Source organism: Capricornis sumatraensis, chromosome 9 (assembly GCF_032405125.1).
Source record: "Capricornis sumatraensis isolate serow.1 chromosome 9, serow.2, whole genome shotgun sequence".
Classification (NCBI taxonomy): domain Eukaryota; kingdom Metazoa; phylum Chordata; class Mammalia; order Artiodactyla; family Bovidae; genus Capricornis; species Capricornis sumatraensis.
This window is the reverse complement of record NC_091077.1, coordinates 93,297,555-93,314,894: the sequence shown is the minus strand read 5'-3', so window position 1 is coordinate 93,314,894 and position 17,340 is coordinate 93,297,555. Positions and strand designations below refer to the sequence as shown.

Here is a 17,340-nt window from a genome sequence, read left to right as displayed (position 1 = left end):
AGTAATCCAAGTCTATGCCCCAACTACTAATGCCAAAGAAGCTGAACAGTTCTATGATGACCTACAAGACCTTCTAGAACTAACACCAAAAAACGATGTCCGTTCCATCATAGGTGACTGGAATGCAAAAGTAGGAAATCAAGAGATACCTGGAGTAACCGGCAAGTTTGGCCTTGGAGTACAAAATGAAGCAGGGCAAAGGCTAACAGAGTTTTGCTAAGAGAATGCACTGGTCATAGTAAACACCCTCTTCAAACAACACAAGGGATGACTCTACACATGGACACCACCAGATGGTCAATACCAAAACCAGACTGATTATATTCTCTGCAGGTGAAGATGGGAGAAGCTCTAAGCAGTCAGCAAAAACAAGAATGGGAGCTGACTGTGGCTCAGATCATAACTCCTTATTGCCAAATTCAGACTGAAATTGAATAAAGTAGGGAAAACCACCAGACCATTATGGTATGAACTAAATCAAACCCCTTATGATTATACAGTGGAAGTGACAAACAGATTCAAGGTATTAGATCTGAAAGAAAGAGTGCTTGAAGAACTGTGGACAGAGGTTCGTGACACTGTACAGGAGGCAGTGATGAAGACCATACCCAAGAAAAAGAAATGCAAAAAAGCAAAATGGTTGTCTGAGGAGGGCTTACAAATAGCTAAGAAAAGAAGAGAAGGAAAAGGCAAAGGAGAAAAGGAAAGATATACCCATTTGAATGCAGAGTTCCAAAGAACAGCAAGGAGAGATAAGAAAGCCTTCCACAGTGATCAGTGTAAAGTAATAGAGGAAAACAATAGAATGGGAAAGACTAGAGATCTCTTCAAGAAAATTAGAAATACCAAGGGAACATTTCATGCAACGATGGGCTCAATAAAGGACAGAAATGATATGGACCTAAGAGAAGCCAAAGATGTTAAGAAGAGGTGGTAAGAATACATAGAAGAACTATATAAAAAGGATTTTAATGACCTGGACAACCACAATGGTGTGGTCACTTACCTACAGTCAGACATCCTGGAATGTGCAGTGAAGTGGGCCTTAGGAAGCATTACTACGAACAAAGCTAGTGGAGGTGATGGAATTCCAGTTGAGCTATTTCAAATCCTGAAAGATGATGCTGTGAAAGTGTTGCACTCAATATGCCAGCAAATTTGGAAAACTCATCAGTGGCCGCAGGACTAGAAAAGGTCAGTTTTATTCCAATCCCAAAGAAGGGCAATGGCAAAGAATGTTCAAACTAACGCACAATTTCTGTCATTTCATATGCTAGTAAGGTAATGTTCAAAATCCTCCAAGCCAGGCTTTAGCAGTACATAAACTGAGAACTTACAGATGTACAAGCTGGATATAGAAAAGGCAGAGGAAGCAGAGATCAAATTTCCAACACCTGTTGGATCACAGAAAAAGCAAGGGAATTTCACAACAAACTGTGAAAAATTCTAATAGAGATGGGAATATCAAACTACCTTACATGCCTCCTGAGAAATCTGTATGCAGGTCAAAAAGCAACAGTTAGAACCAGACATGGAACACAGACTGGTTGAAAATTAGGAAAGGAGTATATCAAAGCTATATATTGTCACCTTGCTCATTTAACTTATATGCAGAGTACATCATGAGAAATGCTGGACTAGATGAAGCTTGAAGCTCAAGCTGTAATCAAGATTGCCAGGAGAAATATCAATGACCTCAAAAATGAGATGACATCACCTTGGTAGAAAAAAGCAAAGAGGAACTAAAGAGCCTCTTGAAGAATGTGAAAGAGGAGAGTGACAAAGCTGGCTTAAAACTCAGCATTCAAAAAACGAACATCATGGCATGTGGTCCCATCACTTCCTGACAAATCGGTTCAGTTCAGTCACTCACTCGTGTCTGACTCTTTGAGACCCCATGAATCGCAGCACACCAGGCCTCCCTGTCCATCACCAACTCCCAGAGTTCACCCAGACCCACGTCCATCGAGTCAGTGATGCCATCCAGCCATCTCATCCTCTGTTATCCCCTTCTCCTCCTGCCCCCAACCCCTCCCAGCATCAGAGTCTTTTCCAATGAGTCAACTCTTTGCATGAGGTGGCCAAAGTACTGGAGTTTCAGCTTTAGCATCATTCCTTCCAAAGAAATCCCAGGGTTGATCTCCTTCAGAATGGACTGGTTGGATCTCCTTGCAGTCCAAGGGACTCTCAAGAGTCTTCTCCAACACCACAGTTCAAAAGCAGCAATTCTTCGGCACTCAGCTTTCTTCACAGTCCAACTCTCACATCCATACATGACCACTGGAAAAACCATAGCTTTGACTAGATGGACCTTAGTCGGCAAAGTAATGTCTCTGCTTTTGAATATGCTATGTAGTTTGGTCATAACTTTCCTTCCAAGGAGTGTCTTTTAATTTCATGGCTGCAGTCACCATCTGCAGTGATTTTGGAGCCCCAAAAAATAAAGTCTGACACTATTTCCACTGTTTCCCCATCTATTTCCCATGAAGTGATGGAACCGGATGCCATGATCTTCGTTTTCTGAATGTTGAGCTTTAAGCCAACTCATTTACTCTCCTCTTTCACTTTCATCAAGAGGCTTTTTAGCTCCTCTTCTCTTTCTGCCACAAAGGTGGTGTCATCTGCATATTTAAGGTTACTGATATTTCTCCGGGCAATCTTGATTCCAGCTTGTGCTTCTTCCAGCCCAGCATTTCTCATGATGTACTCTGCATGGAAGTTAAATAAGCAGGGTGACAATATACAGCCTTGCCGGACTCCTTTTCCTATTTGGAACCAGTCTGTTGTTCCATGTTCAGTTCTAACTGTTGCTTCCTGACCTGCATATAGGTTTTATCTCTTTGAGAATTTTCCACAGTTTATTGTGATCCACACAGTCAACAATTTCTTGTACAGTGCTTTGCAGATATATTTAATTTACTTATAAATCTGAACAAAAATCTTCAGGTTAAATATGTATCAATTCGTTATACATAGTCAAAAAGGCAGAAACAGATGTTTTTCCGGAACTCTCTTGCCTTTTCCTGTCAAATAGATGGGGATAAAATGGAAACTTATTTTCTTGGGCTCCAAAATCATTGCAGATGGTGACTACAGCGATGACATTAAAAGATTCTTGCTCTTTGGAAGAAAAGCTATGAGAAACCTAGACAGCATACTGAAAAGCAGACTCACTTTGGTGACAAAGGTCCATATAGTTAAAACTCTGGCTTTTCTAGTAGTTATGTATGGATGTGAGAGTTGGACCATAAAGAAGGATGAGCACTGAAGAATTGATGCTTTTGAACTGTGGTGCTGGAGAAGACTCTTGCGAGTCCCTTAGTCAGGAAGGATATCAAACCAGTCAATCCTGAAGGAAATCAACCCTAAATATTCACTGGAAGAACTGATGCAGAAGCTGAAGCTCCAATACTTTGATCACCTGATGGGAAGAGTCGACTCACTGGAAAAGTCTCTGATGCTGGAGAAGATTGAGGGTTGGAGAAAACGGGGGCAACAGAGGATGGGAGGGTTGGATGGCATCATCAACTCAATGGACATGAGTCTGAGCAAACCCTGGGAGATAATGAAGGACAGGGAAACGTGGCATACTACATTCCATGGTGTTGCAAAGAGTCAGACATGTCTTAGCAACTGAACACCACCACCACTACAATCCAGCACTCCGTCACGTGAAAATAACACAAAACCAACCAGCTGAGACTTTCCTTATGCAAATAAATGTACACGTGTCCCTGACACCACAGATGAGTATCAGTATTGCTTACTATTCAATTCACCTTCAAATTATTGTTATTCAACAGAGACAGGGCTCCCCTGGGGGTCCAGTGATGAAGAGTCCTCCTTGCAGTGCAGGGGACACCAGTCGGATCCCTGGTCCAGAAGGACACCACATGCCTCGGAGCAACTAAACCCATGCATCACAAATGTAGAGCCTGTGCTCTAGTGCCAGGAGCCACAACTATTGAAGCTTACACGCCCTCGAGTTCCTGCTCAGAAACAAGAGAAGCCACTGCAATGAGAAGCCCATGTACCGAAACTACGGAGTAGCCCCCACTAGCCTCAACTAGAGAAAGCCCTCACGACAAAGATTCAGTGCTTCCAAAAACAAAATAAATCTTAAAAAGAAAAAGAAAAATTAAAAAAAAAAATCGAGATCGGCCCATCTTGCAGTATTTTCAAGGAGACTGTGGTTCCTTTACCATGCTGGGAAAAATTCCTGCCAAAGTTATTCTATTTGTGTATCAATGGCTAAAACAGCTATCACATATCCATCACAGAAAATTTTCATAGAAAAATATACTTTCAAATCAGGTTCTTGGATCCTTTTACACTATTTTCTTAACCATGATGCTCACTATAACCATAGGCCACTGTGCTATGGATTATGCTCACTGTAAGCGAACAATGCTATTTCTAGCACAGAGAATAGATATGCTTTGGGGTAGGTTAGAGGGAGAAAGGCAAAAAAAAAAAAAAATCATAAAACAAGAAAAGCTTTCTTGGAATACTGAAATGTTTACTAAAGCTGAAAGAGTACAGCACAAATAACCTAAGATTTAAAGAAATCAAAGATTAACTCACAGATGTGACAGATTTACCTTGGTACTCTCTTCTAATATGTCCAAGTCTTTTAGAAGACATTGTGTCAATACAGTTCTCTATTATCTACCAGTGCAAGTGATCTCCAGGTTATGAACTTGGCAATCTCCCCAAAATTGACCAGTGTATAAAATGCAGAACAAATCTGAATGTTGGCCTTCTGACTCCCGGATTAGGGCTTTCTACAATATCCCACAGCAACAGATGACAAACTGCTCCTCTAGTACCTCTGGCAGAAAGAGGCAAATATTAACTATATACTGTGCCTCTTCCTATTTTGAACAGTGGCAAGTGAAATGAGAGAAAGTATTGGCTGCTAGTCAAGGTTTTGCCCTAAGAAGCAGTGACATCTTGAATAAGTTATTTATACTCTTCAACCTCAATTTCTTTATTTTTAAATACAAACTAGTTTCCATTTCTACCAGTAACTATATGGTTATAATTAAACAGCATTTAAGGACATCACAAAGAGAAGCAGGACTAACCACTAAGCTTAGTAAAATGTGTACCTCCTCTATAACCTTAACACATCCCACCTCTGCTCTGCCAAGGAAAGCCCAAGCTTTCTGAGATTATGACAATGAAATCCATTGCCATTGTGTCACTCTGCAATACTTTCTGACTGACATTATGACAAAACAATATTAGCATAAACTGAGGACTTCTGTTTAGCTAATGACTTAAATTGAATGCTTCAACTAAGCAAATCAAGATACAAATGCTTTACAGTACCGAAAATGATGCCTGTGAACATGCATGGAATTCATGAAATTGGAAACTGCCAAAAAGATTTAATTAAGTACAATAATGAATTCTAACACATAAAGTACCACAATAAAAAAAACCCAGCTTATATGAAGTTAAGCAATACAAATGTTAAATATTAATTTGCAAAGCTCAAAACCAGTTCTCATACTACAACTGATGCTACAATTTCTTGTACACTGCTTTGCAGATATATTTAATTTACTTATAAATCTGAACAAAAATCTTCAGGTTAAATATGCATAAATTTGTTACTATTTACATTAGTATTTGCTGAGTAAATACTTAACTGTGGGAGTCCTTTGGTGATTTAGAAAAATTGTGGAAACATCACTTTTATTATTGTTTTCAATTATAAATGAAATTTTCATTTATATAATGGATAAAAAGGAAATGTTTTTTTCTTATTTATGCATTTCTGCATAAATAAGAAAATATTTTCTATACTTAATAATTCTATTGTCTAATCAGTAGAAAACAAAGGCAATGATAATTAATCAGGATTTTATCATTTTCAGCTTAGAAGTGTAGTTACACCCAGAAACAATCCTCCCTTTTTAATTCAAATTGGAAAAGCAAACAAAAACCATGAAAAGAATTTTTTCTTTAAAGAATGCATCAGACACTCCCTAATTAGAATCTTTAAAAATCAATAAGGGCTTCTGTTTCTGATAATGGAGGCCTACCATAATTCAGATAAACTGTCTTACAAAAGAAAACTTAAAATGTTGAATATGTAAAACATCTGTAAAGTTAAGAGAAACTGCTCAGCCAGGATCCAGGAGAAGGTAAAAACCAAGTGATGCCTCAAAGCTAGCTGACTTTGCCCTAAGGCCATCTGCTGACCCCAGAGAAAGAGCTGACACACAGAAGTGTGGTTTTGGAGCCTAGGAGAGAAGAGAGTATAAAAGTCATGGCCCAAGGCCTAATGCCCAATATGCTGGCACCCTGCAGGGCTGCAATCTGAAAGTAAGCACGAAGCAGAAGCAAAACTACCTTTATCTGTAGCCTTGTGCTTCACACAGACTATGCAGGAACCCTTGAACCAGCAACAAAAATTCTCCCTACAAGAAAATAGTCAGTGTCTTTGCCATGAACTGTTTCTACAAAGTAATTTTTTACATGCCATTTACATCATACCGTCAAGCATACCTAGTTTGCAAGAGAATATAGAAGACAATAAAACAGCAGAAACAAGAAACAGAAACAGACTCACAAAAATGTCAAATATGGAATAATCAGACATAGACTGTGAAATAACTATTATAACCATGTTCAAAGAAAAAAGAAAACCTTGAAAACTTTGTAGGGAACCAGAAACCATAAACATATACCATAGTAATTTGGAAGTTAAAAAGTCTAACATTGGAAAAAGTACAAAAATTAAAAATGCAATTGCCATGTTTATCTTGTTCAGTTCAGTTCAGTTGCTGAGGCGTGTTCGACTCTTTGGGACACCATGAATCGCAGCACGCCAGGCCTCCTTGTCCATCACCAACTCCCGGAGTTCACTCAAACTCATGTCCATCCACTCGGTGATGCCATCCATACATCTCATTCTCTGTCGTCCCCTTCTCCTCCTGCCCCCAATCCCTCCCAGCATCAGAGTCTTTTCCAATGAGTCAACTCTTCGCATGAGGTGGCCAAAGTACTGGAGTTTCAGCTTTAGCATCAGTCCTTCAAATGAACACCCAGAACTGATCTTCATAATGGACTGGTTGGATTTCCTTGCAGTCCAAGGGACTCTCAAGAGTCTTCTCCAACACCACAGTTCAAAAGCATCAATTCTTCGGCGCTCAGCCTTCTTCACAGTCCAACTCTCACATCCATACATGACCACAGGAAAAACCATAGCCTTCACTAGATGGACCTTAGTCGGCAAAGTAATGTTTCTGCTTTTGAATATGCTATCTAGGTTGGTCATAACTTTTCTTAAGAGGAGTAAGTGTCTTTTAATTTCATGGTTGCAGTGATTTTGGAGCCACCAAAAATAGTCTGACACTGTTTCCACTCTTTCCCCATCTATTTCCCATGATGTGATGGGACCAGATGCCATGATCTTCGTTTTCTGATTGTTGAGCTTGAAGTCAACTTTTCACTCTCTACTTTCACTTTCATCAAAAGGCTTTTTAGTTCCTTATCACTTTCTGCCGTAAGGGTGGTGTCATCTGCATATCTGACATTACTGATATTTCTCCCGGCAATCTTGCAGTCCAAGGGACTCTCAAGAGTCTTCTCCAACACCACAGCTCAAAAGCATCAAGTCTTCAGTGTTCAGCTTTCTTCACAGTCCAACTCTCACATACATACATGACCATAGGAAAAACCATAGCCTTGACTAGACAGACCTTTGTTGGCAAAGTAATATCACTGCTTTTGAATATGCTATCTAGGTTGGTCATAACTTTCCTTCCAAGGAGAAAGCGTCTTTTTAATTTCATGGCTGCAGTCACCATCTGCAGTGATTTAGGAGCCCAAAAAAATAAAGTCTGACACAGTTTCCACTGTTTCCCCATCTATTTCCCATAAAGTGATGGCACCAGATGCCATGATCTATGTTTTCTGAATGTTGAACTTTAAGCCAACTTTTCACTGTCCTCTTTCACTTTCATCAAAAGGCTCTTTAGTTTTCCTCTCTTTCTGCCATAAGGGTGGTGTCATCTGCATATCTGAGGTTATTGATATTTGTCCCAGCAATGCTGATTCCAGCTTGTGCTTCTTCCAGGCTAGTAGTGTACTAGAAATTGGATGAAAATGCTATCCAAAACACACTGAGTGTGGAAAAAAATGGAAAATAAATACAAGAGAGTAAAAACACAGAGGATACAAAGAAGAGGTGTAACATGTGTTCAACTGGAACTTAAAAAGCAAAAGAGAGAAAATGGATCAGGAAAAATTAATTAGAAGAGGAACTATATAAGAATTTTTCTTAAGCTAGAAGAGACTTTATTTATGGCTGCAAAGCCTTTGACTCTGTGGATCCCAACAAACTGTGGAAAATTCTTAAAGAGATGGGAATACCAGACCACCTCACCTGCCTCCTGAGAAATCTGTATGCAGGTCAAGAAGCAACAATTAGAATCAGACATGGAAAAAAGGACTGGTTCCAAATTGGGAAAGGAGTATGTCAAGGCTGTATATTGTCACCCTGTTTGTTTAAGTCATACGCAGTGTACATCATGCAAAATGCCAGGCTGGATGAAAAACAAGCTGGAATCAAGATTGCTGGAATAAATATCAATAACCTCAGATACGCAGATGACACCATCCTTCTGGAAGAAAATGAAGAGGAACTAAAAAGCCTCTTGATGAAAGTGAAAGAGAAGAGTGAAAAAGTTGGCTTAAACTTAACAATCAGAAAACTAAAATTATGGCATCCAGTCCCATCACTTCATGGGAAATAGATGGGGAAACAATAAAGTAAGAGACTTTATTTTTTTGGGCTCCAAAATCACTGCAGATGGTGACTGCAGCCATGAAATTAAAAGATGCTTGCTCCTTGGAAGAAAAGCCGTGACCAATCTAGACAGCATATTTAAAAGCAGAGACATTACTTTACCAACAAAAGTCCATCTAGTCAAGGCTATGGTTTTTCCAGTAATCATGTATGGATGTGAGAAGTGAATTATAAAGAAAGCTGAGTGCCGAAGAATTGATGCTTTTGAACTGTTGTGTTGAAGAAGACTCTTGAGAGTCCCTTGGATAGCAAGGAGATCCAACCAGTCCATCCTAAAGAAAATCAGTCCTGAATATTCACTGGAAGGACTGATGCTGAAGCTCCAATACTTTGGCCATCTGATGCAAAGAACTGACTCCTTGGAAAAGACCTTGATGCTGGGAGAGATTGAAGGTGGAAGGAGACGGGGACAGATGACAAGAGGATGAAATGTCTGGATGGCATCTCTGACATGATGGACATGAGTTTGAGTAAACTCTTGGAGTTGTTGATGGACAGGAAGGCCGGGCATGCTGTAGTCCATGGGGTCGCAAGGAGTTGGACACAACTGAATGACTGAACTAAACTGAACTTAAACACCAGAGATCTCCACTCCATCTACCTGGTTTACTATCCCCAAAGAAACTACTACCTAACCATCAGCTATGATTATATATCATTCATGAGTAACAAGAAGGCATTACTATATATAAAGCATGAACTATTAAAAAAACAAAAAAAGAACAAACTCCTGAGGGAGTCTTAAAAGTTGATTAAAACATTTAAGCTTGAGCTAACGGGTGTTAGGGAAAGATGCAGAATAACGGAGAAGACACATTTTGGCCTCTAATTAACATTTAGAAAACTAAGATCATGGCATCTGATCCCATCACTTCATGGGAAATAAATGGGGAAAGAGAGGAAACTGTGTCAGACTTTATTTTTTGGGGTACCAAAAATCACTGCAGATTGTGATTGCAGCCATGAAACTAAAAGACGCTTACTCCTTGGAAGGAAAGTTATGACCAACCTAGATAGCATATTCAAAAGCAGAGACATTACTTTGTCGACTAAGGTCCGTCTAGTCAAGGCTATGGTTTTTCCTGTGGTCATGTATGGATGTGAGAGCTGGACTGTGAAGAAAGCTGAGCACCGAAGAATTGATGCTTTTGAACTGTGGTGTTGGAGAAGACTCTTGAGAGTCCCTTGGACTGGAAGGAGATCCAACCAGTCCATTCTGAAGGAGATCAGCCCTGGGATTTCTTTGGAGGGAATGATGCTAAAGCTGAAACTCCAATACTTTGGCCACCTCATGCGAAGAGTTGACTCACTGGAGAAGACCCTGATGCTGGGAGGCACTGGGGGCAGGAGGAGAAGGGGACGACCAAGGATGAGATGGCTGGATGGCATCACCGACTCGATGCACATGAGTCTGAGTGAACTCCAGGGGTTGGTGATGGACAGGGAGGCCTGGTGTGCTGCAATTCATGGGGTCACAAAGGGTCGGACACAATTATATGAGGTCAAAATGAAAGTTGGGTTAATTTCAGAAAGCAGAAATCATATAGAGCTTACTTTTAAGCTTTAAGTTACTATTAGATATTAATAATGAAAAGCACAGACAAAATGCACTAACAACAAAAAGCCATCCATTTAGAAGTTTTAAAACACTCTTTAGAAATATTTCTTTGATCAAAGGGGAATTCATAATTGACAATAAAAAACACTTTGAAATAATCAGTAAGAGCACCCTACATTAAAGGATCAAAACTTGAAGGAGCAATCTCAAGTTGTACTCAAAAGGACATTTATATTAAGTATACATACTAGAAATAAAGACTAAAAAACATAAGATTTAAACATTCAAGAAGACAGAAGAGAAAGTAAAAGAAAGGGATTTTAAAAAATGAACTGAAATAATGATATAATACAGAAAAGTTTACAATGAAGTCCCCAAAAGATCATTTTGAAAAGAAAAATGACTAACATTATGCACCTAAAACATGGAGCAGAATGTTGCTATGCACTTTACGTATTTTCTGCATTCAATTTTCCCAGTTACCCTTCAGATAAATGTACTAACAGCACTTTATGCTAAATTTCAAATGATAAGCAAAACCTATTTATGAAGAAATGGTTCACAAAATAACTCTTAACATCCAGAAAGATGGTTTTAAAAACAATTAGAACTTCTTATTAGTAGCTCATCAAAAAGTTGTATGGATTTGCTCAATTTTTAAAATCAAAAGTTGCTTAAAAATTGAAATATCTAAAAATCTAAAATCTAGAATGATAATTAACTGTAGATTTCTTAGCAGTAATAGCCAAGTAATTCTTCAAATGTGAATATGGCACTACCACCAAATTAGGAATGATGAAACCAGCCACCAAGAATCTTTTACTTTAAAATTAGATAAACAAAATAGAAAACAATGATATATTTGGGTACATATTTTTTTTTTCAAGTAAGTCAAAATATAAAGGGAAGAAAAAAGATGCATATGTCAAAGAAGTACTTTTTTCCAAAGGCCAATGTTCATTTGTAAATTAATCCTACTTACATCATTAGACTTGCATTTTTCCTTGTGAGAATACACAGTCCACTCCAAAAGCATGTTTACAGGTTTGGTCAAAAGCCCAGAGGTCTCATTTCCTGACCAAAAGATTTCAAGAGGAACTGCCTTTCCTGTTATTTTCAGACTCTGAGAATCTGACCAGTCATACAACCTAATAAAAAGACAAATGAAAAGCATTATCTTTATGCCAATTTAACTATTACAGTTACTAGGTGTAAGAGCTGCTAAATTGATCATCACAGTTATTAGGCATAATATCTTGCCATAAAACAAAAAATTCTAGCAATTTCTAAATATAGAAAAATCATCATATATAAGGATCATAATATCGAGTTAAAATTCAGGAGAAAATTTTTAAAATGGCCCCATTTCAACATAATCTCCAATGAGTACACATTAATGTAACTGCAGGTTTTAGAGCATGTGCAAAGCTTACAGATATTATAGCCAGTGTTAAAACTGGTATAGCTTTTTACTTAGGCTTTCAATTACTAAAGAATTCAAAAGTATACAAATTCTGAAAAATAAAAACAATCTTTATCTATCCAAATGTGTAAGTCAGTGAAAAATAAAAATGTGAACTAAGGAAACATAAAATATAAACCTTTACCGCTACTGAAGGAATGAATCTAGACGTATATTTTAAACATAAATCTACTTTAAACTAGAAAACAAGGTGGTTTTTAAAGAAATGTATATGTAAATAATTAGAAAAATGGCACATAAAACAACATATAGAAAAGATATATATTTTTGGTGATTAAAACTTACTTTTGACTCAGATGTTGGACTTCACTTTCAATCAAATTAAAGAAAAATTTAAGCAGTGTTAGGTGGAGTACCTTAGAGCCAATAATATTTTCTGAAATTTGATGACAAAAACTTTCATTGAAAAGGCAAGACCTGGAAAACATGAACCCAACAATCTATAACATGTAACAACTCACTGAGTAATTTGTGAGCAAATTATTTCGCTTTTCAGAAAATCATTGAAATTTTAATAAAGTTTGCTCCCACAAAATGTAAAGCAAATTAAGCAAAATTTTATTAATAATATATTTTCTTCCTTTAAATATTAGACCCTGTCAAATATCCCATGCAGTTAATTTTTCAACAGCAGAGATCTAATTTCTGTATTTTTCAATGAGTGTAATGTTTAACCACCAGCTGGTAGTCTCCCTTTGTATTCTTTATTTCACTGAAAAACAAAAGAGCTGTGAATTTCATTAATTTATTGATTCAGACGATCAGCCACATTCTCAATTAGCTACACTCAATTTATAATATTCTCCATAATCCTCCTCTTACTCAGGATTATTTTCTTATTCATTATTTAGTAAAATGAAGGTTATTTAGAGCTATTTGTTTAGTTTTAAAAATTCAGTATTTATTTTCTTTCCATCTTCTGCAGCAGTTCTACCCAACAGAACTTTCTGTGATGATGGATATGTTCCACTGAACATTTGAAATGTGGCTTGTGTAGAACTGAGGTGTTGAAATTTTATTTAATCTCAATTAAATTTAAATATAGTCACATGTGGCTAGTGGCTTCAGAGTTGGAAGCACAGTTCTACAGTATTTTTAAAAAGAGAACCAAGATAAACCAGAACTCTAGGACTAAGAGTCTAGGCAACAATATTTATTACAATTTTCTTCCAACTTCATTATTATACCAACAGTGTACTTGCAACTCTGTACCTCTGTCTCCATTCTTTCCATCTCCTTTAGAATACCACACTAACAGAGTAGGTGGGCCCTTAACAGCTATTAAATTTAATAATCCATTTGATACTCCAATCTAGTCTAAAAGGTCCTCCTTGACCATAGTTATTTAACTCTACCTGAAAACTGCCAGACAGATACATTATCTTTTTTCTTCTTATATAAACATATATTATGAAATATTTCAAAAATACACTCAGAAGTAGACTAATATCATCCAGCTCATTTACATTCCTACCACTTTCCTAGGCACCTTCCGCTAGACTCCCAAGACTCAATTATTTTGTAATTAGATCTGGTATCTGTTTATTAAAAAGTCTACTTTTAAGCTGTCTGAAATCCATTTTCGGTAGCATCAATTAATTCATTCAAATCTTATTAAGCATTTATTATGTTCCAGATATAAGCACTGAGGAGAGAGATGTTTTAACACTGAGCATCTACTCTTCTGAAATTCAGAGGTTGCTTACATACACTGTTGGAGGGAATGTAAATCAGTATGGAGATCCCTCAAGGCTAATCATGTTTCTATTATGGCATGCAGCTGTAACTATCTTATTTTTTGCCTATTGATTGAGAAAACTGATAAACATCATTTACTACTGTGATTACATAACTATTACACTGACTTAATACTACTGTATTTATGATTGGTCAACGGAAAATAATAGAATTCTATATCACCAAAACTATCATTTAATAGAAAAACCTGTAATCACTTTTTAAAATCCAGATCCATATCAGAATAATCTTGGAATTTTTTGAAAAGTACAAATCCCCAGGTATTGCTTTTTTCCTCCAGAGCTCCAGATATGTTTCTAATGAGCAGCAATGTTTAAAAACAACTGGATTATATGAGGATTGTTTACTTTTATCTAGTTTGTTTCACTTCTATTTCATATCCAGGGCTTCCATTTCATTTAGTTTACGTTTTCCAATTTGTCTGTCTTTTCTTTTTTGACATTCTTTCTCAAGAATTTATCAAGTGTAGTAGAAAAGTCTCTGTATACATATATAAAGTATGTATAATATAATATATATATATTTTAGAAAACTTCTGAATTTTTCCCTGGCTAAAAAATTTGAAATTTTGATTTCACTTGTTTGACTTAGTAGGAATACTATATTTCTAATAAAAAATAGATATGCAATAAGCAACAAAGTTTTACTATATAGCCCAGGGAACTATAGTCAACATCTTATAATAAACTATAATGGAAAATAATCTCAAAAATAATGTATGTGTATATGGATAACTTCTTCTAGATGCGGAATGCCAAAGAATGTTTGAACTACCAAATAACTGCACTCATTTCACATGTTAGCAAGTTAATGCTCAAAAATCCTTCAATCTAGGCTTCAGTAGTACATAAACTGAGAAATTCCAAATATACAACATGGACTTAAAAAAGGGAGAGGAACCAGAGATCAAATTGCTAACATCTGCTGCATCACAGAAAAAGCAAGGGAATTCCTGAAAAACATCTATTTCTGCTTCACTGACTATGCTAAAGCCTTTGACTCCGTGGATCACAACAAACTGTGGAAAATTCTTAACAAGAGACGGGAATACCAGACAACCTTACCTGCCTCCTAAGAAATCTGTATGCAGGTCAAGAAGCAACAGTTAGAACTGGACATGGAACAACAGACTTGTTCCTAATTGGAAAAGGAGTACATCAAAGCTGTATATTCACCCTGTTTATTTAACTTATATGAAGAGTACATCATGTGAAATGCCGGGCTGGATGAAGCACAAGCTGGAATCAAGATTGCTAGGAGAAATACCAATAACCTCAGATATGCAGATAACACCACCCTTATGGCAGAAAGTGAGAGGAATTAAGGAGCCTCTTGACGAAGGTGAAAGAAGAGAGTGACAAAGCTGGCTTAAAACTCAACATTCAAAAACTAAGATCATGGTATCCGGTCCCATTACTTCATGGCAAATAGATGGGAAAAGTGACAGAAAAAGAAACAGTGACAGACTTTATTTTCTTGGGCTCAAAATCACTGTGGACAGTAACCACAACCATGCAATTAAAAGACACTTGCTCCCTGGAAGAAAAGCTATGAAAAGCTAGACAGAGTATTAAACAGCCAAGACATCAATTTGCCAACAAAGGTCTACCTAGTCAAAGCTATGTTTTTCCAACAGCCATGTATGGATGTTAGAGCTAGACCATAAAGAAGGCTAAGCGCCAAAGAATTGATGGTTTTGAACTGTGGTGTTGGAGAAGATTCTTGAGAGTCCCTTGGACAGCAAGGAAATCAAACCAGTCAATCCGAAGGGAAATCAACCCTGAATATTCATTGGAGGGACTGTTGTTGAAGCTAAAGCTCCAATACTTTGGCTACTTGATGTGAAGAGCCAACTCACTGGAAAAGACCCTGATGCTGGGAAAGACTGAAGGCAGGAGAAGGGGACGACAGAGGATGAGATGGTTGGAAAGCATCATCAACTCAATAGACATGAGTTTGAGCAAATTCCAGGAGATGGTGATGGACAGGGCAGCCTGCTGTGCTGCAGTCCATGGGGTCGCAAAGAGTTGGACACGACTGAGTGATGGAACACCACCACCACTATGTGTAAGTGAATCACCTTGCTGTGCACCTGAGACACTGCAAGTCACCTGTACTTGAATATAATATATATATTAAGAAAAAAATTAAGAATAGAACTACCATTAAGATCCAGCTATCCCACTTCTGGGGCTTCCCTAGTGGCTCAGAGGTTAAAGCGTCTGCCTGGAATTCAGGAGACCCAGGTTCGATCCCTGGGTCAGGAAGATCCCCTGGAGAAGGAAATGGCAACCCACTCCAGTACTTTTGCCTGGAGAATCCCACAGAGGGAGGAGCCTGGTAGGCTACAGTCCATGGGGTTGCAAAGAGTCGGACACGACTGAGCAACTTCACTTTCATCCGATTTCTGGGCATTTATACAAAGAATATGAAAACACTAATTCGAAAAGATATACACACCCTTTGTTTATTGCAACAATATTTTACACTAGCCAAAATATGGAAATAACCTTAAGAGCCCATCAACAAATGAATAACGAGATAAGACACATTAACACACACACACATAATAGACTACTACTCAGAAAATAAAAATCTTGCCATTTGTGACAACATGGATAGCCTTTGAGCTATTAAGTGAAACAAGTCAGAGAAAGACATATACCCTATGATTGTGGAATATAAAAAACAAATGATCAAAATAAATGAGCAAATTAGACCAAACCTAAACAGGCACACAGATAGAAACAGAGTAGTGGCTACCAGAGGGGAAAGGGTTGGGGGTGGGTGGAGAGAAGGAGATCAACTGTATGGTAACAGAAGAAAACTCAGTTTTTGTGGTGAGCATACTGCAGGTACACAAAAGCAGAAATATAATGTTCATATGCAACTTACACAAGTTGGAATCAAGATTGCCGGGAGAAGTATCAATAACCTCAGATAGGCAGATGACACCACCCTTATGGCAGAAAGTGAAGAGGAACTGAAAAGCCTCCTGATGAAAGTGAAAGAGGAGAGTGAAAAAGCTGGCTGAAAGCTCAACATTCAGAAAACAAAGATCATGCCATCGGGTCCCATCACTTCATGGCAAATAGATGGGGAAACAGTGGAAACAGTGTCAGACTTTATTTTTGGGGGCTCCAAAATCACTGCAGCCAGGAAATTAAAAGACACTTACTCCTTGGAAGAAAAGTTATGACCAACCTAGATAGCATATTCAAAGCAGAGACATTACTTTGTCGACTAAGGTCCGTCTCGTCAAGGCTATGGTTTTTCCTGTGGTCATGTATGGATGTGAGAGTTGGACTGTGAAGAAAGCTGAGAGCCGAAGAATTGATGCTTTTGAACTGTGGTGTTGGAGAAGACTCTTGAGAGTCCCTTGGACTGCAAGGAGATCCAACCAGTCCATTCTGAAGGAAATCAGCCCTGGGATTTCTTTGGAAGGAATGATGCTAAAGCTGAAACTCCAGTACTTGACTTGACTCATTGGAAAAGACTCTGATGCTGGGAGGGATTGGGGGCAGGAGGAGAAGGGGACAACAGAGGATGAGATGACTGGATGGCATCACTGACTCGATGGACGTCGGTCTGGGTGAACTCCGGGAGCTGGTGATGGACAGGGAGGCCTGGCGTGCTGCGATTCACGGGGTCACAAAGAGTCAGACACGATTGAGCAACTGAACTGAACTGATGCAACTTACATAATGTTACAAACTA

The 17,340-nt window shown here is 38.0% G+C and overlaps 1 protein-coding gene across 1 annotated transcript in view; it reads right to left on the bottom strand.

Moving 5' to 3' along the window:
* Positions 1-17,340, bottom strand: part of SLF1 (SMC5-SMC6 complex localization factor 1) — a 71,884-nt gene that overhangs the window by 18,768 nt on the left and 35,776 nt on the right. Inside the window, exons 13-14 of the mRNA XM_068980551.1 lie at positions 12,151-12,282; positions 11,365-11,530 (exon numbers count right to left, since the gene is read on the bottom strand). Of these exons, the coding sequence (XP_068836652.1) occupies positions 11,365-11,530; positions 12,151-12,282 (298 nt within the window). The remainder of the gene's footprint in view (positions 1-11,364; positions 11,531-12,150; positions 12,283-17,340) is intronic.